Source organism: Rhineura floridana, chromosome 3 (assembly GCF_030035675.1).
Source record: "Rhineura floridana isolate rRhiFlo1 chromosome 3, rRhiFlo1.hap2, whole genome shotgun sequence".
Taxonomy (NCBI): Eukaryota; Metazoa; Chordata; class Lepidosauria; order Squamata; family Rhineuridae; genus Rhineura; species Rhineura floridana.
In genome coordinates, this window is record NC_084482.1 from 91,000,288 (window position 1) to 91,023,269 (window position 22,982).

At 41.6% G+C, this 22,982-nt stretch overlaps 1 protein-coding gene across 2 annotated transcripts; it reads left to right on the top strand.

Moving 5' to 3' along the window:
* Positions 1–2,923: 2,923 nt before the first annotated feature.
* On the top strand, positions 2,924–21,196 carry BNIP1 (BCL2 interacting protein 1). 2 transcript variants are annotated; one of them, XM_061616916.1, is made up of 8 exons: positions 2,924–2,987; positions 4,553–4,855; positions 7,085–7,177; positions 13,543–13,634; positions 14,555–14,656; positions 15,765–15,883; positions 19,825–19,896; positions 20,588–20,675. In XM_061616916.1, the coding sequence occupies exons 2-7, from the start codon at positions 4,772–4,774 to the stop codon at positions 19,893–19,895; spliced, it is 561 nt and encodes a 186-aa protein (XP_061472900.1). In that variant the 5' UTR covers positions 2,924–2,987; positions 4,553–4,771; the 3' UTR covers position 19,896; positions 20,588–20,675. The 2 variants fall into 2 exon arrangements, with proteins under 2 accessions (XP_061472900.1, XP_061472899.1); XM_061616915.1 differs by lacking the exon at positions 19,825–19,896 and having other exon boundaries at positions 2,925–2,987; positions 20,588–21,196.
* Positions 21,197–22,982: the final 1,786 nt, after the last annotated feature.

Here is a 22,982-nt window from a genome sequence, read left to right on the forward strand (position 1 = left end):
CAGGAGACTTGACCTCCTCCCTGAGATATTGTACTGCCCTACAAATTGGTCAAAATGCAAACACAATTTAGGTTGGTCTTTCACAGTCCAATCCACTTGCTGTGTAGCTTAGAAGAATTTGGTAATGTGCCTCTGAGCATATGGTGAGTGGTGGCAACACCTGCAATCAGCCCAAATAATAGAAAGAAGACATGTGCTGTGCTGATCTTGTTTTAGCAGGGAGGAAGCAACATTATTAAGACAGTTGATATTGTTCAGATTGTCACTTTAAATATTTCTGATTTACTTTGCAATTTTAGTGAAGTTTCCTATAGGAAATAATTTCCCTTTGCTTTTATTTCCATGAATATGTGAAGTACAGCAACGCTTTGCAAAATTTACACTAAAAAAACTCCAAACATAATTGTGGAATAACGGCACTGACTCTTGCAGAATAGTCTCCAGTGAACCTCAGAAGTGTCTCAATTTGCACAAGATAAAACAGTGGGATGTGAAATATATTCTAGCAAAATTCTAGGTGTGCTCTTTGTTTTTAATTGACAGTGCCCACCTTGTCTTAAATGAAGTGGTTTAAACATAGCAGGCTGAAAACATGCATCCTCTTTTCCAACAGCTAGAGTCATTGCTGAAGTAGCAACATGTAATCAGTCTGATTTTACATCAAACTGCAGTTTCAGATCCAACTTTTAATGCACCCAAAATAGAAATAGGACATAACCTCCAATTTGAAACACAAAAGGCTGTCACCATCGTATGACATTGAGCAATAAAAAGGCTTTGAAATTAATAAAAATAAATTTGACACAGATTTCTGGGATGAATAATGAGGGAAATAAAAGTTTCTGGTTTAGATTGTTTGTAGAAACATTAGTAACACAGGAAAGAAGCAAAGTAAGAAGAACACCAGCAAACATACAAATATATAATTCTCCATCTTTGGAGATGGCAGGTGTTGCCACCACTCACCATATGCTCAGAGGCACATTACCAAATTTTTCCAAGCTACACAGGAAGTGTGAAAGACCAACCCAAATTGTGTTTGCATTTTGACAAATTTGTAGGGCAGTCCAATATCTCAGGTAGGAGGTCTGTCAGGTCCCTTCCTGTCAGAATCCCACCTCAGGCCACCACCTGCTAGGATCCTGCGTGTGGCTACCACCTTGTCACGGTCCCACCTCAGGGTCCTGGTTTTTATATGGTTCTCTCACAGGCTCTAGCAAAGATCTCTCAAGATCCCACTGCTAGGCAGCACCACCAGTCACTCCCAGCAATTCAATACTATATTGCAGTGATTCTCAAACGGTGTGCCCAGGCACACTGGTGCGCCCTAAGAGGTGGCTAGGTGTGCCTCAAATATTATGAAAGTATATTTTAAAAATGAGAAGAAACCCATTTGTATAGGGTAAGTAATAGTTTTCTATATATTTTTATTCATAGTTTAAAATATATTAATATATTTTTAATTTTGCACACAGAGTGCACCAGAAAATTTTTACATGTTTCACAGTGCGCAGTGAAACAAAAAAGTTTGAGAATCACTGCTGTATTGCCTTGAGACTGTGCCTTAGTCTCCTCCAGGCCTATTGATACTTTGTGTCTGGGTGCACTTGCAGGCCACAACGCCCCTGTATCTTTGTGCCTATAAAGCATACAGCCCTGGGTTGCTCTGGATACCTGATGATGTTACACTATCTCTTCACCGCTGCCACCACTGATACTGTTTCCCAACCTTGGTATATACCCTGCCCACCCTTCTGGTCTGTGCAAGCCCCAGCCAAGGATCAGGCATTAGGTAAACCAAGAAATATTTATATACACAGGAATAACATGATTACTTAAAGGTATAGTTTAACAAGCGTATGGTTTCATCAGATGCGTTACTCTTTATGTTACTAGTCGTCAATAACCTGCCTCACTACTAGCCTAATCCAATCCAACCCACAAAACCAACCAACAGCCTCCCTCAGAACTCCCACCAACAGAACTAACTCTCAACTGTCATCCTCTCATTTATACCTTCAGACACTCAAACGCTCAGCCAAACATAATACAACATTCTCCAACATTCCAGCCCATGTACTCCCCCCCTCACTCAGTCCGCTTACCATATACCCTCTAATAAACCTGCACTTACCATATTTACAGTCATATATATACAGGGACATCACAAGGTCAGGTTTCCTGCTCCCCTGGTGCATTCACTATAGCTGCCCAATTTCCCTGCTTTTTAAAGTTTGATAGAAATATCTGTGGGCTATAGGTACATTCTTAAACTGCAAGGTTTTTTGCCTATTAGTGAATACTAATAAGAATACCAGTACGTGCTGCAGTAGCATGCAAAGCAGCTATGGTAAGTGCAAAATATTGCCAGACTACTTTCATCTCCAATGAACACAGATGTAAAGGGTTACAGACAGGAACATGGGTACTGTCTCAACCCTGGTCTCTCCCTTTAAAGGTGTAAATAGATTAGACCAATAATTCCCAAACTCTGGACTAGAATCCAGTAAATGTTCCTATGTATAAATAAAAGCTCCTTGGGTCTACTGCACTCATCACCAAGACAGAAGTTGGTTCCTGTGTTCCTTATAATTTCTCTGGTCATGTCCCCTTCCACTTAGCTTCTGCTCTTTCTTTATTGGGAGTGATTGGATTCTTCAGTTATGTTTACTGTAGAAATGCTTCCTGTGTTTTATATAGCCATTCAGCTGAAAGCTTTCCAAAGGCTGCATTATGCAAGGTAGGCTACGCTAGCAGCCCTGAGGATCCTAGTCCTTTTTCTCTGTTGCCACCACCTGCTTATAGGATAGCCAGGGCAAAAAGGCCTGGGATTCCTACTGCTTTACAGTGGTCTCCTTGAGAGTAGCTAAACAGCCACCTGAACTCCAAGTCTCCCGCTGAGCCATTTCAGCCTGTCTCCCCTAGCATCATGGGAGGTTAACCAGCCCTTGAGTGTGTTCAGAAACCAGTACAGCCCAGAAAACCAGGTAAAAAGGGAGGGGGGGAGAAATAGCAAGTATGCAGCTCAAAATTGAAATAAAACCCTATACAAGAATATTGCTCTAACTAATCCTACATTTAGTCCAAACTAACATTGCAAACTTACTCCCAGTGCTCGTCTCTGCCGATAGCAGTTTCAGTTAGCAGTTGCAGATTGAGGAAATCAAGAGGGACAAAAGACTGCATGGCTGCTGCCCGTTTTTAAGGTTGTCTTTACCCACATTGCATTTGACTGACAGCTGGCAGGCAATCATGTCACATTTCTCAGGTAGCCCATTCACATCGTTCAGGTGGGTGAGAGAAGGAAGGGGATGAATTATGTTGCCTAGGTGGCAGTTTTTATCCCAGTTAACTCAGCTTTTTCACAGAGCTCCTGAAACTGAGGATTAAGCCCTCAATTCTAAATAGTACTACTTGGAAGTAGGTTCCAAAGAAATAATAAAAGATTCATTGTGACTTCTGATATATATTTTTACTAATGGACCAGGCACAGCTACCTATGATTTTCATTACTAGCAGCTATGAAATATTTAGGGGAAACTTAAGTGTCTCACTGGATGACACCAACAGTCCTTCAGTGCTTCCTTTATTTCACTGTGATACTAGAAGCTTCAGGGGAGAAACCAGACGATTATGCCACCATTCTGGATCCACCACTCCCATTCCATTCTCTCAAAGCTTCCAGCAATTGGAGAGCCTTAAGAAGTGTATCAATAAAAGAATCTTAGAGCAGGCTGGTTTGCTTATTATGTAAAATTCCAAAAGTCCCATGGAGTTCAGTGAGACTCAGGTTGCAATTATATAGATGCTTACATGCTCCAATGACCACCGTGGGAATTATTTCTTGGTAAACATGCATAGGATTACAGCCTTGCTCCCAAGTAAGTGTCCCTAGGCATGAAAGACCCAAATGTTTGTGCCGCTTCACTGTAGTAGCTTCAAGAGCATCTACCATCAACAAGGGAGTATCCTCAGGTGAAAATTCCTTCACTGTTGTTTGCCATTCTACCTTTTGAGGAAAAATATTTTCCCGTCCCATGCTTTCTCCTTCATGGAGCCTTAGTTGCTACGGGCATCCTAAGCAGGGGAGCTTTTTGCTTCCGCCCTGACTTCTTCCCTACCTAGTTCTTTCAACACAGGAAGCTGCCTTATACTCAGACCATTGGATAGCTGACTGGCAGCAGCTATCGAGGATTTCAGGCAGGGGAGTCTCCCCAACGCTGTCTGGAGATTCCGGGGATTGAACCTGGGACCTTCTATATGCAAAGCAAACGGTTCACCACTGAACTACGGTCCTTTCCCCGATGCAGCAAAAACAACCAAACATCAAAAGAGCAAAAAGAGTCTTGCAACTCCTGAAAGACTGACGAATGTATTGTGGCATAAGCCTTCGTGGACTGGAGTTCACTTCCTCAGATTCATAAAGTGGGACTCTCGGCAGACAGGCTGGCATATGGGGTGCAGATTAGAGGGGGGAAAGCAATCAGCGGTGAAGTCAGTTGGTTAGGCGTTAAGGTGCCAGAAGACTATTTCTTGCTTCTTCCTGTTTCAGCGGCAGCCCCGCACGGAGACAGCCAACGAGGGGGCAAGGGAGCTCTTTGAAAAAAAATGGAGGAGCGGACAAGAAGCGAAAGCCCCTTGCTTCCCCTTCCGCCAACCACCTTACTTTTTTTCCTGAACTGCTGTTGGCACCTCCTCAGGAGGCGGGGCGGAGAGGCTGCGTTTCGAAATTTGTTCTTGTTCCTTTGCGCTCGCCGTAGTACCTCCCAAGATGGCTGCTGCCGGTGACGTGCCGGTGCGAGTTTGCAACCAGGAGATTGTAAAATTCGACTTAGAGATTAAAGCAGCGGTGCAGGTACAACAACCCCATCCTCGGTCCATAAATCGACGATGACTCGTAGCTGTATGTTTTCTTTATAGGCTCATTTTCTCCCCTATTCTACTGCCTTAGGAGGCTCTTCGTGGCCACGCCCCTTCTGCACAAGTTGTTTCCTTTGGCCGGCCTCTTCTCCACAGCTAAAACAGCAGTCTTGTGGCACTTTAAGGTTAACACGTTTATTGTGGTATTATGCGCTTTTATGCGCTGGAGTCCACTTCATCAGATGTATATAATGACATCCTCATTTGGAAAGTATATATACATGTAATTGCCAACTCAGGATGACATTCCACATATCTGATGAAAGGGAAGGGACTCAGGTCCACAAAAGCTTATCCCATAATACTTTTGTTTGTCTTTAAGGCGCCACAAAACTTGGTTGTTATGGGTACAAGTGAATAAGATGGCTAGTTCTCTGTAATTGTTCTTCACACTTGTTTAGCTCTGGAGTTGTCAGGCACAGAAACCTGAAGGGGCTCCTCTGCTCTTCAAAGGCTTTAAGAAAGGAAAGGTGCCTGCAACTTCTCCCACCTTCAGGATTGTGATTGAAAAAAGTTGCTCAGAGTCTGATGTTCTCCCTTCTGTGCATCTCTCTGGGTGTGTATCTGATGGTGGGAGCCCGTCTGCAGTGTTGTTGAGTGAAAAAGCACATATGGACCACAAAGGTAGCTCGGGATGCTTTCTAATTTTTCCACCCTCTAGGCAGCCATGGTTCTGGTTTGAGGTTTGTGCCCTCCATGCCTTTTGCTCTTTCTCATGTCCGGCAACAATATAATCAGTTGTAGCTTTCCACTGCAACCAGTTTCCACTTTCCATTGCAAGCAGTTTCTAACTGATCTGAAAAATATCCTCTGTACAGTAGGGCCCCGCTTCTCGGCGCCCCGCTTTTCAGCATTCTGTTAATATGGCGCCAGCAGGGCAATCAGCTGAAGGGGGGGCTGGAGCTCCCTGTGCTCCAGCTGATCTCGCCCGAGGAAGGGAAGATCATTTGTAGAGCGCTACAGCTGATCTCATCTTCTGGCGCGATCAGACTCCCACGCTTGAGCTGATCGTGCCGGAGGAGGGGAAGATCAGCTGTAGTGTGCTACAGCTGATCTTCTCCTCCGGTGCAATCAGCAGGTTAGGTTCCAGACCCCCGCCCTACAGCTGATCCGCTTTTTGGAGGTTTTTGCTTTTTGGGGGGATCTGGAACCCAGGGCTGTGGAGTCGGTAGGCCAAACCATCGACTCCGATGCCCCTATTTTTCTACTGTCCGACTCTGACTCCACCCAAAATTGCTTCCAACTCCACAGCCCTGGAAAGGGCTGTAAATGTCTTTTTTAATTGGAAGCTCTCATAGGAGCATTTTTATCGCTGCCTGAATATGCGCTGATCTTGGCATCACAACATTTGTCTTCATCTGGGTTCTGTGTCATACACTGACACACAAAATGTTTTCCATCTTGAGTTATGGTGAAATGCTCAACTACAGCTGACTTTATGGGAAGCTTCTTTGACATTTTGAATTTATATTTAAAAAAAAATGTCAATCAAAATTTATTTTGAAGTTGGAGTGGGTACATTTCTACCAACTCCGACTCCACCCAAAATTGCTTCCAACTCCACGACTCCGACTCCACAGCCCTGCTGGAACCTAACCTGCTGTATGAGTGGGGTCCTACTGTACCTGTGTGATGAAATAGATATGCCCTCTGCATTCCCCTTCAGTTCAGTTCTCGCACTGCCAGGTTTCCCTAGTTTCCAAAAATATAGGAGCAGAGGGGGGCACTTTGTATACTAGCAAATGCATACAAGGAAGGCACTTCCATGCAAGACTTAGACTTGTAAATTGTAACATTGATTACCCCATGCGTGTAATCTGTTGTGTGCTCACATGCTGCTAAGCCATGATTAGTTGTACCTTTACAAGGAGTGTACATCCCTTGTCAATGCATTGAATTACATGCACGGTTGTCATGTTATTTGTGCATGAAACACATCAGCTACTAAATGGAAGTGCCTTCTTTGTAAGAATTTTTTAGCAGCTGGGGCAGCCTTTAAAACTAAATTCACATGGTAGACAATATGGCTAATACATAAACATACTATTTTCATTACTATAGTAATACTATCTTAAAAATAATCAAGCTGACAATTGAATATGCAGCCTGAGAAAGCATCTGTTAAAACTTGTTTATTCTGTACACAGTTTATTATTTATTTTAGGACATCCGGGATTGTATGGGGCCTGTAAGTACACTTACAGAATTGAATGCTAAAGTAAAGGAAAAATTTCAGCATTTACGACTTAGAATACAGGTGAGGCATGTTGGCAAAGCACTGAAAATCTGTAAAGGAGGATTTCAAATAGGTTTTTGAGCTTTTCAAACACAGACTTTATTTCTGTATATCAGCCACATTGAAGGCTTGTAGTATACCACACTTTGATTTCACAAGAATATCTCACAAAGGAATTGCTGATTTAATGATCCTATGTATTTTGCATTCATTGATAATATACTGTTGTATATTATTATTATTATTATTTGGCTGCTTCATTTAATTTTGTTTTTTAACATGGTAGCTATGCACACTTAGCAAACAGTTGTTTAGCATTTTGTGGTTCATCAGAACTCATGTGTTGTCCAATCCCATGCCATAGCATTTAGTAAAGTCCTTACATCCTAATCGTAAACATGCTTCCTTTGAAGTAAGTACCACTGAATCAGCATGTCAATATCTAGTGTACATTTTTATGTTAGCCATTTTTATGACTTCTTTCAGATGTGGATGTTGCTTAATTCAGTATTTTACTAATAAAGGAGTTTAATTTAAAAAGAGGAGAGAGAGAGAGAGAGAGAGAGAGAGAGAGAGAGAGAGAGAGAGAGAGAGAGAGAGAGAGAGAGAGAGAGAGAGAGAGAGAGAGAGAGAGAGAGAGAGAGAGAGAGAGAGAGAGAGAGAGAGAGAGAGAGAGAGAGAGAGAGAGAGAGAGAGAGAGAGAAGAGAGAGAGAGAGGAGAGAGAGAGAGAGAGAGAGAGAGAGAGAGAGAGAGAGAGAGAGAGAGAGAGAGGAGAGAGAGAGAGATGTTTACATGGGAGGCACGGCTATTTTCCCTGGTTATATCAGTCTCAGCTGACCTTCTCACAGTCATCATGAAGGTCCCTTAAACTATCATGGCTGTAGAAATGACACCTGTTATGAAGTCAGCCTGCATAGGCCCCGTACATCCAAATATTCTCTTCTCACTAAGGAAGCAAGTGCTTTAAGCGCCACCAAAGACACCAAATGCCCTGCTCAGTCAGAGGGGCAGGCTATCCATGCACTCCACCACAAGGAAGTTAAATTGTACATGATCATTTATTCCTTGGGCCTAGGCAGTTAAAGACATAATAACAACCCATGATTCGTGGTCTGGACATGAACTTGTAACTGAGTAGGAAGATGACTACAAAGTAAAATACTACCCAACCTAGTGCTGTGAAAAAATCACTCTTCCTCTCCTGAATTAAAGATTCAGAAAGTGGTAGCAGATTACACCATACTGGTAAGGATAATTATACTCACTTTTATCATACTTCCTACTTGTCTACTCACCAGTTGGAAGTAGATAATAGGATTTATGGCAGCACTGATATTTTTTAAAAGTCCAGGTTCCCAGTTGTCTTAAAAGCAACCAAGAATAAATAGATTGTGTGTGCAGGGCTGCTGACAGGCGGGTAAAAAAGGGTTGGTTTCTCCTGGTTTTGGAGCCAGCAGGGGGTCAAGACTCTTAGCTTTCATTTAAAAAAAGGCAATTTTCTAACTGCTCTAGGAAAGAAAAACTAGACACCAAAATGTGAGCTGTTAACCCCACCCCATCCCAATTTCAGTGAAATGAGCGGTCTGGCTGTTCCAAGTCCCTGTCCCTTCAGGTTTTTAGCCAGTGAGTGAAGCCAGAGCTGTGATTAATGTTTGGGCACCAGCAAATCAAAAGCTGCTGTTGTCTCCTCTCTGGCTAGCGGCTTGTCTCTTTGTAATCTCTGTTTGATCATCAGGTACTCCTTATGAGTTAGTTTTTGCAGATTCTACTACACAGTAAATGTGAGTGGGTATTAATGAGCCATATAGGATATTCTCCATGGTAACTTTTTCAGCACACACGCTCTTTCTCTTTCCCTCTCTGTGTTTTTCTAGGGTTGTCAAAGAGGAAACGTGTAAATCTGCTGGTCCCCTCTTTGTTGGTACCTTCCCTTTCCCTGTTGCCTCTGTCCATTGGTTTTTTTTCTGATTCTTCCACCCCCTATGCCATTTATGCCATCTGGCTTGATCTCCTGCTAGTGTTGCTCTTGGGGGTGGATGGGGAGGGGCCCTTCCTCTTCCTCTCAGGCTCTGCCCAGAGTTGTGAGTATTTTGCATGAGTTTAAAATAAAATGTGGCAATAAGATGGCCCTGTGTGGGCAAGGCTCTGGCCCCCATCCTCCACCTTCTCTATTTGGTCCCCAACACAACTGATATCCAGGAAGCAAGCGGAGCCCTGTTCAGCTCTGGGCTCCAGTAGGAGCTAGCACACACATAAATATACTTTAAGCATATGCAACTTGCTTATACCAATTCTCAGCCTAACCTATCTCACAAGGTTGTTGCAAAAATAACAGTGGGAGAGAGGACACAGGAAGAAAAGACAGGTGCAAATATGTCATATTCACAGACCATGCAGAGCAGGGCGAAAATATGCACAAAGCCAGCGGGGGGGGCCCTCGCCCCATTGCCTTTAACAGCAACATTTCACAGTTCTGATATTTTACAGCAAAATATCAACAAACAAAATACCAACAAACACAGAATATGTAGAACACATATTCTAAGCATGTGTAGCTTGACTGAACTGACTCTCAGCTTAACCTACCTCACAGGCTTGTTGGAAAGACTCCATACACACACACTGGAGATGTAAAAATACATACACCTCATATAACAGTTTATTGTCAAAACCAGTTTGTCACTGCAGAACTGTTTTTTAAAATCAGTATTAGTTTCCTGTCAAATCACAGCAATGACACATGTAAGCCCTGCCTAATTGCTTAAAAATAGGATTGGTGGGTTGGACTAGGACCTGGGAGACAGGGTTCAACTCCTCACTCAGCCATGAAACTCACTGGGTGACCTTGGGCCAGTCACTGCCTGCCAGCCTAATCTACTTCACAGTATTGTTGTGGGGATTAAATGAGAAGGGGAGAACTGTGTATGCTACCTTGTGCTCTTTGGAAAAAAGGTGGGATATAAATGCAATATTTATATAAATAAATCCCACAACCCCACAAAAAATGGCAATGCAAACTAAACGCTTTGCAAAGACACCGGTTTGTTGTAAAAACTCAAGAGTGTGATGTAGCGATCAAAGCATGGAGGGGGGAGGGATGCCTGCTTTCCTGGCTGTGTGTGTGTTGTGATACCAGACTTTAGTCTGAAGGTACGTGAGGCCACCACCTTGCTGAAACTAAGGAGGTCTGGGTCTGATCAGTGTCTGGATAGGAGACTGCCTGGGAACCACATGTACGCGGCCTTGGGTTCTATGATGAAAGACTGGTGGAGTATTATACAGCCACGAGAATGGCTGTATGCTATAGTCAGTAGGGATTTTTTGCATTCTACCATGTTAAATGAAAATACCCCCCACACACACCTTTCTGGTGCTTTCTATAGTCCCAATTCAAAACAAAAACTTACAAGTCTTATACTGTTGGATTCAGAATCGCTTGCTCTACAACTCTGAAAGTTCTCTTGGTGATACACAACCCCCCCCCCCCCACGGCGAATTCACAGGTTAAAGGGAAAAACGGAAGAGAAAGAAACAAGAAGCTGTTTGGACTTTTTTCTTGAGAAGTTCTCATAATCTGTTGTCGTTCATTAACACTCAGAGATGACTGTAAGGTATCTCTAATCAAACCCCTGAGCTTGCCCCAAACACAGACCTTCATCTTCAGTAGGTTTAAAGTAAAAAACCGGCATGGTTTGTTTTTAATTAATAGATTAAAAATGCATTACCATGGGTGATAACGTACCTATAGCCCACAGCTATTTCTATCCAACTTTAAAAAGCAGGGAAATTGGGCAGCTATAGTGAATGCACCAGGGGAGCAGGAGACCTGACCTCCTCTCTGAGATATTGGACTCCCCTACAAATTTGTCACAATGCAAACACCATTTGGGTTGGTCTTTCACAGTCCAATCCACTTCCTGTGTAGCTTGGAAGCATTTGGTAACATGCCTTCAATCAGCCCAAATAATAGAAAGAAGACATGTGCTGTGCTGATCTTGTTTTAGCAGGGAGGAAGCAACATTATTAAGACAGTTGATATAGTTCAGATGGTCACTTTGAATATGTCTGATTTCCTTTGCAATTTTAGTGACATTTCCTATAGGAAATCATTTTCTTTTGTTTCTGTTTCTGCGAATATGTGAAGTACAGCAACACTTTGCAAAATTTACAGTAAAAAAACTCCAAACATAATAATGGCACTGACTTCTGCAGAATAGTCTCCAGTGGACCTCAGGAGTGTGTCAATTTGCACAAGATAAAACAGTGGGAGGTGAAATATATTCTAGCAAAATGCTAGGTGTGCTCTATGTTTTTAATTGACCATGCCCACCTTGCCTTAAATGAAGTGGTTTAAAAATAGCGGGCTGAAAACATGTATCCTCTTTTTCCCAACAGCTAGAGTAATTGAAACTGAGGTTATCATACTTTGGACACATCATGAGAAGACATGATTCATTAGAAAAGATAATAATGCTGGGAAAAACAGAAGGAAATAGAAAAAGAGGAAGGCCAAACAAGAGATGGATTGATTCCATAAAGGAAGCCACAGACCTGAACTTACAAGATCTGAACAGGGTGGTTCATGGCAGATGCTCTTGGAGGTCACTGATTCATAGGGTCGCCATAAGTCGTAGTCGACTTGGAGGTACATAACAACAACAAGAGTCATTGCTGAAGGAGCAACATACTGGAATCAGTCTGATTTTACATCAAACTACAGTTTCAGATTCCACTGTTAATGCACCCAAAATAGAAATAGAACATAACCTCCAAATTGAAACACAAAAGGCTGTCTTCACCATCGTATGACACTGACCAATAAAAAGGCTTTGAAATTAATAAAAATAAATTTGACACAGATTTCTGGGATGAATAATGAGGAAAATAAAATTTTCTAGTTTAGATTCTCTGTAGAAACATTAGTCAGACAGGAAAGAAGCAAAGTAAGAAGAACACCAGCAAACATACAAAAATATAATTCTCTATATTTGGAGATGGCAAGTGTTGCCACCACTCACCATATGTTTAGAGGCACATGTTACCAAATTCTTCCAAGCTACACAGGAAGTGGATTGGACTGTGAAAGACCAACCCTAATGGTGTTTGCATTTTGACCAATTTGTAGGGCAGTCCAATATCTCAGAGAGGAGGTCAGGTCTCCTGCTCCCCTGGTGCACTCACTATAGCTGCCCAATTTCCCTGCTTTTTAAAGTTTGATAGAAATATCTGTGGGCTATAGGTACATTCTTAAACCGCAAGATTTTTTGCCTATTAGTGAATTAATATAATAAATTAAAATTTTTTTGTAGTGTCTCTTCACCCCATTGAATTCAGTAGGACTTACTTTTGAGTAGACATGGTTTGAATTGGGACTTTTGGGTATACATAGGATTGTGCTGTTAATCTTTCTCTTTCTCTGTCCCCCATCCCCCATCCTATTTTTTGGCATGCTTTTGTTGTTGTTGGTATTTTGCTGTAAAACATTGAGACTGTGGAATGTTGCAGTTAAAGCAATTGGGGGTGAGGGCTGCCACTTAGATATTGTTCTTCAGAAAGATATGGATATTGCTCTTATTCATAAAGAATTCAGACTGCTTATTTTGCTGTTTGAAATATGAAGTTTTTTAGTTGCTGCTATCTTTTAATATTATTTAATGTTTAAATGTCATTTATTGATTACGATGCTTGAACTATTTATTTTCCATGTTTGAATTTTTTTAGCTGCTGCTATCTTTTTATGTTATTTTAATGTTTACATGTTATTTAATAATTATCTGTTATATGATTATGGTTTTTGAACTATTTATAACTGTTGTAAAATGCCTTGTAAGGGGAGGAACTCTGAAAGGCAGGTTAAAAATCTTAAATCAAGACTGTGGATTCAAAATAACGGTCCATACTGGCAACATATGTACATAAGCAGCAGTTCTTGCTAAACCAATAGATTGCCAGGAGGTAGCGGGTGGATGAGAATGTAGAGGGTCCAATCTACATACAGTGTACCGGAAATTCCGTTGGCAGCCCTCTGTGTGTGTGCTTGCTAAATAGGTTTCCTTTTCTGTTACAGTACAATTGATTGTTTAAAATAACATGTGTCACTAAGCATAACAGTGTTTTAGAAATGTGGTACCCATTTCTGTCATTCATAAGCAAAGAAACTGTAGCCCTAGCAGCTCCAGAGCAACCCAAATATCCTTCTAGAAGAATCTGCTTAAATAATGACTGTGTATAATTCAGTTAGGGGGAAAATACTCAAGAATGTAATGAAACTTGATTACTAAGTGTAATGATGTTTGTTGGTTGTTGTTGTTTCTGTTGATTTTATGAAGATTTAATAAACATTTAAAACAATAATAATGTGTCCATTGTTTATGGATATGCTTAGGAGCTTGAGCAGATGGCTAAGGAACAAGATAAAGAATCAGAAAAGCAAGCGTTGCTCCAAGAAGTAGAGAACCATAAGAAGCAAAGGCTCAGGTCAGTAAAACTGTAAACATTGTTAGAACTGGGTTGTATCTAATACTGTCAAGGTGTGAGTGTGATGGACTTCGGCTCACACAACAGGACTTTACCTTCCCCACCTCCTCTGTGCACCTGCTTGCTCACCCTCAAGATCTACTCCAGAGAGTTGGGGGACCCTCTGGAGCAGACTTTAGAAACGTGGGGGACTACAGGGGGGAGGGGAGGAAGGGGAAGTCCTGTTGTGTTATCAGAAATCTGCTTGTGCAACATAGGATTCTACCTACTGTATTTTAAATACATGCTTAGGGTGAGATCCAGTGTTGAGATCCAACGTCTCCTTCCTTTCCTCTCCTCAGTGCACCCTTTCCCCCCTGCCCCGCAACTCGGGATCAGCACTGACAGACATAGCTCTGACAGAAGTTTGGCAGGGATAATTCTTATGTACAGGAGTGGGTGCAGAACCTCCTGTACACGAAGGTCTCTAGGTTATATTCACAATACAATCCTATGTATACATGTCTACTCAGAAGTAAGTCCCATTGAGTTCAAAGATTACTGAACAGTTAGATGGAAGATAACTGTATAATTCAGGACATCCATCCAATGCTATGAGTATCCCAAGCAACTTTCCAGAGAATGGGATGGACTGTTATTAATTTCTCCAAACATCCAGACCTTTTTATTGCTGACTGGACTGCTGACAAAGAACCATTGTTCTTACAGTGTTCAGATAAGAGTAGAATAGGTGAGGAGAATGCATAATACAGCTGTTAATGCAGTGATAATAATAGTATACATATTAATGATCATTGTTAATTATGTCAAATAATAATGGGATGTTGCATTTTTATGTATTCCACTATCTTTGTTGCTTTGTACTTAATACAGACAGGTGTTTCTGTCACCATTGTTCTAAATATCACAAATAATTTCAGCAATCAGACAGCCTGGAGGAAGGCAAATTTAGCTTGCAAAATTGCTATTGACAATGCGGAGAAAGATGAACTGCTTCGTGGTGGAGACCCGTTACGACAAAGGTACACGATCCTTCTTTTGTAACTGTAGAATTCAGCCACCAGATGTTATGCTGGAGGACTCCCTGAACTCTTTCTGTCAAACTTTGCTTCAGAAGGTCACTCTTCATGAGAATTGTCATAAGCCTAAGCCATCATAACCTACTCAGCCACTTGTTACCACCTCTGCTGTCCATCATCTTTTGCAGTCAACTTTGGAAAACTGATGGAGAGTCAAACAGCTGAAGTTCTTCTTTAGTGCTCCTGGCCTCTGCTCTCTGTTTCTGCTCCTCAATCTCTTTGTAGTCTCATAGCGATTCTCCACATTGATAAATATATCCAATAAATATTGGAAGCCATGAGCCTATAATTTTGGGAAAGAGAGCCTTTGACAGTACTATCCTATACGTGTCTCCCCAAAAGTAACTCCCGTTGTGTTCAGAGGGTCTTGCTTCCAGGTAAGTTGGCACAAGATTGCAGCATTAGGAATACCTTTTTAGTTGTAGTGTAGATCACATTATGGGCAGTTTACAATATACTCCCAAATGTTACTTTTTTTTCATGTGTAGTGTTAAGAACAGCAGAAGCTTTCATTCTTTCCAGTTTCTTTCAATTAGTTTTCAATAGCAGTTTTGATTGGATGGTATCAAGAATTTATTAAGGTAACATCCAGTTCCACTAAGGCTGCAGTCTTGTACCCACTTACCTAGGAATAAGCCCCATTCAATGACTTCTGAATATGCACGCATAGGATTGCACAGCAAGTGGTGCTGTAGAAACAGTATCCTGGATCACTAAAACAGTAGCTTGCCTTTGTGCTGTGCTGTAAACTGAGTTGGATATATCGACATGTGATTACATTTTAAGTTTATCCCTCTACTTTAGCTAAATGGCAATTTTTGAAAGAAATGTTTTAAAAATATCAGTGGCTCTGAAACTTTGTATGATTGGCCCAGACTTCCAATGTAATACTTTATTTTGAAACAGCAGAGTAAAAGCACATGCTTGTATTTGTATATGTATCTGAATGTTTGGTTGGTAACATTGTCCATCTGCATGCTTCCCCTCGCTTTTGAAGCACTTTGTCTATTTTTTTTAATATATATTAAGCTTTATTTTTCTTCTCTTTTAGAAAAACGACTAAGGAAAGCTTGGCAGAGGGAGCTAGTGACATCACAGAGAGCCTGATGGGTATTAGCAGGATGATGTCTCAGCAGGTCCGGCAGAGTGAGGAGACTATGCAGACTCTAGGTAAGCAAATGATCAAGGTGAGCAGTTATTGAGTCAATTATTGCCATTTTTATAAATGGTATTTATTACTGTACTTTCAGACTGCAATTCATTCCAAAGAATTGTAGGGCGGTATACAAGATGTATACATGCATATGCATCAGTTTGAAGGATGGTCTTTCAAGGGTGGTACTTCAGAGGCAAAGGGAGGAAACTAACTTGACACATAGTGTGGGAGCTCTCACATTGTTGCCCTTGGATTCAGCCTTTGTTTAAAAAAAAAAAATCCTAACAGAAACTGGACTCAGAAGTGCCATTCAGGGAACATGTGTTAACAGCCAGCCATGTAAATCTAGTAATAAATATAATAAAATAAAATAAACATGGAAATGGACTTCCTTCAAGTTGATCCTGACTTATGGCTGCCCTATGCATAGGGTTTTCATGGTAAGCGGTATTCAGAGGGGGTTTACCATTGCCTCCCTCTGAGGCTAGTCCTCCCCAGCTGGCTAGGGCCTGCTCAGCTTGCTACAGCTGCACAAGCCAGCCCCTTCCTTGTCCGCAACTGCCAGCTGGGGGGGCAACTGGGCTCTTTGGGACTATGCAGCTTGCCACGGCTGCACAGGTGGCAGGGCACGTAACTCCTGAGCCACTCACTGTGGGGGTGATCTTTAGCTGGCCCTTGATACCCAGGAAACATGAGCGGGGATTGAACTCACAGACTCTGGACTCCCAGCCGGGGTCTCCTCCCCACTTTCCTATACCAGCTGTCAAATAAAATAAACCTGATGTGAAAAAAATCTTACTTCTCTCTTTAAAAAAAAAGGTTTGGGGGCAAATGCATCAAACTTTCTTTTGCCTGCAGAAGCTTTGTAGAAATGAAAGGAAGTTGCTCAGCAGCAGCAGCAGCACTCAGTGGGTTTGTGTTGCACATTTCTGTTGTCTCTCATGAGGGTGTGGTTGACAGTAGAACTGCAAATATCCTAAACAGTTAGGAACCAGAAGGCCTTGAAAGCATCTCAGGCATTGCCATTGTTCCAAGATATAAAAGTCTCTACTTTTTTCCTGCAAAGGCCGTATTTTCTTGGGGATATTCTATGGAGGGCTGCTTGCTGCTGACGGAGGACAGAGCTTCTCTTTCTCTCTGCCACCCCCTTCTTTTCTCAATCCCATTTTCTCTCTCCCTGTCTCTCCACCCCCTCTCGAGTTGGCAGAGGAGAGACAATGAGTTTGGTTCCTTCTTCCGGCAGCTGATTCGACTACCGTGCTGGCCACAAAAGAAGAGAAGCCCCTTTCTCCCTGGCCAGCATGGCAACACATTGGACTGGTGAAGGAGGGGCGGACCACTGTCTCTCATCTGGCAACTCTCTTGGCTTCCATGCTGGCAATGGAGGAAGAGAAGCTACTTCCTCTGCGGCCACCACAGAAACCAAATGAGCTGCCTGGGGAGGGACAAAACAATCCATTCCTCCCCTGCCAGCCCAGCCCACTGCATTTCTGTGCAAGAGACAAAGCCCCTTCCTATGCATTCAACACAGAAATCAAGCAGGCTGTTTCCAGTGTCATGGATCACTCCATCCCTCCATGGCCATGTTTAAGGGACGAGAGTTATCAGTGGGACATGGTGGGCCGCATGAAATTTGGCTCCAGATCCCCATCCCAAGCCTATTTGAGTGGTCGGTTAGTTAGTTGGTTTATTTATTACACTTTTATCCCACCTCAGCACCCCCCCCTTTGTGTTTGGGTGTCTGTGACCAAATTACCTAAAGTAAAGGATTAACCCTCTTGCCCTTTGTCCTGGATATTGTTGTTGTTGCTGTTATGTGCCTTCAAGTCGATTACGACTTATGGCAACCCTATGAATCAGTGACCTCCAAAAGCATCTGTCATGAACCACCCTGTTCAGATCTTGTAAGTTCAGGTCTGTGGCTTGCTTTATGGAATCAATCCATCTCTTATTTGGCCTTCCTCTTTTTCTACTCCCTTCTGTTTTTCCCAGCATTATTGTCTTTTCTAGTGAATCATGTCCTCTTATTATGTGTCCAAAGTATGATAACCTCAGCTTCATCATTTTGGCTTCTAGTGACAGCTCTGGTTTAATTTGTTCAATTATTTGTCTTTTTCACAATCCATGGTATGCACAAAGCTCTCCTTCAACACCACATTTCAAATGAGTTTATTTTTCTCTTATCCGCCTTTTTCACTGTCCAACTTTCACATCCATACATAGAGATCAGGAATACCATGGTCTGAATGATCCTGACTTTGGTGTTCAGTGATACATCATTGCATTTGAGGACCTTTGCTAGTTCTCTCACAGCTGCCCTCCCCAGTCCTAGCCTTCTTCTGATTTCTTAACTATTGTCTCCATTTTGGTTAATGACTGTGCTGAGGTATTGATAATCCTTGACAAGTTCAATGTCCTCGTTGTCAACTTTAAAGTTACATAAATCTTCTGTTGTCATTACTTTAGTCTTTTTGACGTTCAGCTGTAGTCCTGCTTTTGTGCTTTCCTCTTTAACTTTCATCAGCATTCGTTTCAAATCATTACTGGTTTCTGCTAGTAGCATGGTATCGTCTGCATGTCTGAAATTATTGATATTTCTCCCTCCAGTTTTCACACCTCCTTCATCTTGGTCTAGTCCTGCTTTCCGTATGATATGTTCTGCATAGAGATTAAACAGATAGGTTGATAAGATACACCCCTGTCTCACACCCTTTCCGATTGGGAACCAATCGGTTTCTCCATACTCCATTCTCCTTAGAGTAGCCTCTTGTCCAGGTTGCGCATCAGGACAATCAGATGCTGTGGCACCCCCATTTCTTTTAAAGCTGAAGCAATATAAACAGCAGTCTAAGTCATTTTTGAAGGGCCGAATTTTATTAAATATTATGTACTTGGGTGTGGATATCCATGTATAAAATACACATATACAGCATGAATTCTGTGCATGTGTTTCAAAATAATATTTCTCTTTAAAATACACTAATAGTTAACTCCCACCCACATTAACTCCTGTCACCTGAATCCAGTGCAAGTAAAGTCTTAAAGCACTTCTAAAAGAGTTTTGCACTTTGCACTAAAAAACCAGAGTTTGACCTGACTGTTTTTAGCCCTTAAAACTGTATTTCAAATCTGCTGTTAAAATTGACTATGAATAGGCCATTTAGAATCAGATGTGGGCCAGCTGGGCCTTCTGCCTTTGCTGGGGGAAATAGAAGAGATGGTTTCAATAAATGCAGTTTTCTCCTCCTCTTCCTTCTCCCTCTAGAGCTGGGTTGTCTGCAGCTCCTCAGTATATGCTTCCTCTCTCACTAAGTGACAGTCTTGGCAGTGACTCTGTCCTCTGTTAAAAAGCACATCCTGTTTGGTTGAGGTGGAGCTTAGCAAAGGTCACTCATCTTGACAAAGCCATCTGTACTTAATCTACCATTAAAATGTTACCACTGTACAAAAACTTGAAAAAGTCTCTACAGCAGCAAGCAATAAATAATTTGGAGTCAGAAAGCCCAGTGTTGTTACTTCCCATGAAAAGCAGCATCAATCTTTCATGCATCACATGGATGACAAAACTTTTCTCTGTGAATGGAAAATAAAATTGCAAAGTAATGTGGTTGGTTCTGATAAGGCTTCATCCTCAAGCAAAATATATTTGCAAACTGAAAGACCCTTTTGGGACTACCTCTGTTGGCATGTACCAGTTCCATAGCTGTCCATTTCTAAACATTTTTATATTACTGCATGTGTGTGTGTGTGTGTATTTTAATTAACCTCCAATAATGGAAACCAAACCCCTGCAAGGTGGTTAATTTTAGGGGCCGCCTCTCACAAGATATTTTGTACTTGATAACCCAAGTACAAAATAACATGGTTGTGTAACCATGTCATTTATGATGATGGAAGAACACATTTACATTTTTGCAAGAGAGAAAAACTAATAATGAACTTTTGCTCATTTCAGAGAAAGGCACTGAACATCAAAGCAAATTGTGTGTGCTAGGAAGTCTGTGGTTTTGTTTTGCAAACACTTGAGGTATTATTATTTTATTTCATTTAGATAGGTCCTGAGCTACATCCTAACCTTGGAAATTTGCCAAAACAGTGTCATTTTATCTTGTACTTTTCAGTTTGAAAATGTTCCACGCCATTCTAAATTAATAGCTGGTGAAAACTGATGTTCTATATTTTAATTCACCACATTAGAAATCTCACAAAGCCTTTTATCAAGTAATATCAATATTGCAATGTCTGTCTTTTTGTGCAGAGAAGACTTGCACACTGTTGAAACCAAATCTGTCCTTTTACTCCTATTGCCAATTATGCCCTCTCTGCTCTGCCAGTTGGTATCAGTCCATGTGGCTCCATTATGATACTTTGGATTTAGATGAGATTTTAAATGGCAGCAGGGGGACTTGGTTACCATGACCAATTTCACGTATTGGCCTATGCCAGCTCCGATTTTTGTCTTCTAAGAATGAGGCTCCACAAGACATTGCAATCTCATTTGTATTATCAGGTGGTCCTCGGATGACAGCAAATATTGCCTTCACCTGACTTGTCCTTAGTTTTGAAAAGTTCTGCAGTTCGCTTTCCTGGTGCTTTGAGCCAATTCACTTATTCCATTGTATTCTGTTTTATAGAAATCAAGTAGGACACGCACAGTATGTGAGGTTTTGCTAGTGTTTTGAAATACAGAGCTGAAATTTTACATGCTCTCTTTTCAGTTAGTTCCTCACGAACCATTCTGGATGCCAGTGAGGAATTCAAATCCATGTCTGGGACCATACAGCTGGGACGAAAGCTCATTACCAAGTACAACCGCAGGGAGCTGACTGATAAACTGCTCATCTTTCTTGCCCTTGCCTTGTTTTTGGCCACCGTGCTTTACATCCTGAAGAAGAGACTGTTTCCCTTTTTGTAAAAAAAATTCAAGGAGAGGAAGCATGACTGTGAAGAAGAAGGACCAGAGGATTTATTACAAAGACCTGACACTGTTCTAACAAACAGAACGTTCACCAGGGTTCATAAAAGGAACATATTAGCAGTTTGTGAAGATTTAAGCTTCTTTAGGTGAGCCAAACTAACTGCAGGTTAGGACAAGGAACAATAAGAATGGGATGGACTGAGGAAAAAAGTGTGTAATCTGTTGCTCTGAGAGTGGCAGCTGTTCATTTTGAACTGGATGGTGGGAGGCATATTCAGCCTATCTTCTGTCTTTGGCCTGAAGCATGTATTCTACTTCCTTCTTCAGAGATCAATTCCTGAGAGGAGTGGGAAGGTATTACAGAAAATACTTTTAGATACATTCCTTTAATAAAGTGCATTTGAATAGAGACAGAGCAGGGAGTTTTATTTTAAAAAAAAACAAATCTCATGAATTGAAGGAGGCAAAGTGTACAAAGCCTTTCTGTTGCTCCTGTTGCATCACCTTTTGAGTTATGAACATATTATTTCAGCTGTTTCCCAAAATAGAAGAGCAATGAGGCAAGTTCTAAAATCTCCCTAACTGGCATTATTGGAAATATATATTTGGCCCTCAATTTCTCTCAAGAGTGTAGCTCAGGTAGATTTCTTTGCTTCCTTCTGAGGTTTGCTTTGGGGACCTAATATGATCTCTGGATAGAGAGGTAAATTGCTTGGGATATCAGCTACTGAAATGTTCCTGTTCCTTTTCTGTTGCCTCTTCATTGTAAAAGGCATTGGGATATCTTGTGAGATTACAAACCAGTGGCATGATCCATCCTTTCCTGTGGCTATAGATGCATCATCGCAGGGCTATGAGCATCTGAGGAGATTCCCATAAAACACTACAGAGCCTCTTTTCCTTCTTGTCCTCCTCCTCTCTTGCCTCTCAGCAGGGTGCAGAGTGTGCTAAGTACAGCAGGGTTCTGGCCCAACAGGACTTTCCTTGCCTTCCCCTGCATAGCCTCAAAATCTACTTCGGAGGGTCCCTCAACCCTCCTGAGCTGATTTTGAGGGAAGGCTGAAGGCTGAAGGGGATGGAAGAGGAAGCTCTATTGTGCGCACAGAAGTATGTTGCGCCAGTGGAGCTGCAGGATTGGATGGGGTGCATAGTAACAGAGCTCAAAGCCATAGAACCAGGCTACCCTGACACAGCACTAGTAGTTGGCCTGCTGGGATCTAGGGAAGTAGCTCCTATGAGAAGTACCTCTCATTTCAGGTAATGGCTAGACATCTTGCCATGCACCCAGGACAATTTGTGTCCATCTGAGGGGAGAAGGATCCCTTCTACACCCAAGGGAGATGATGGATTGTGCTTCGGGATTTGAGGGATGGGAAGTGGGTGAAGAATCGAACATGTCTTATGGTGTTTGTTCCATGTGCACAGCTCTGCACTCATGGGAGATTTATTTATTTTATTATTAAATGTCTCTCCTACCCTTCCTCTCAAGGAGCCCAGAGCAGCCAACACTAAAATGTTCAAACAATACACATAAAAATAAAACAATGTGTATATATATATATATATATATATATATTAAAAGTAAAACATGTTAAAAGATGATAGATTGTGCTGCAGAACTTAGGCTGGCAATATGTAAGGGACCGAGAGAATTCATAGCAAAGTACAAATAATCTTGATGTTTTCAAATGTTAACTGTTTTCATTTGAAATAATACTGCTGGAGTTCCTCCAGGCATTACTCCCAACAAACAACGCCAAGCATTTTTCTTTATTAATGCCATTCTTCAGGATTTTTCAGATATGGCTTTGATTGAAAGATGAAAGCAGATGTGCAAATCTTCATTGTCAGCACTGTTGTATAGTAGTGCAATGTATTTATTTAAATCACAAATTAAAAAAAAATCCACTGTCATTTTTAATTTTTTCTTTCCTAGTGGTTTTAACACATTAGAAACTTGAGTGTGTTCAATTTCCCCCCCATCTGTTTATAATTGAAGAACACACACTTTCTCCATAGGTGCACCAAGAGGGGAAAATGAAATGAACCTACCTATTTCATCTTTTATAAACTTTCAGTGCTGCTTTGTCTTGCCACAGTGAAAATGCTACTGACCTGCCTTACATTAAGTCAGACCAATGGCCTACCCAGCCTTTTTCTCTTTGATATGCAGTCCATCTTGAATCCTTTCCTCT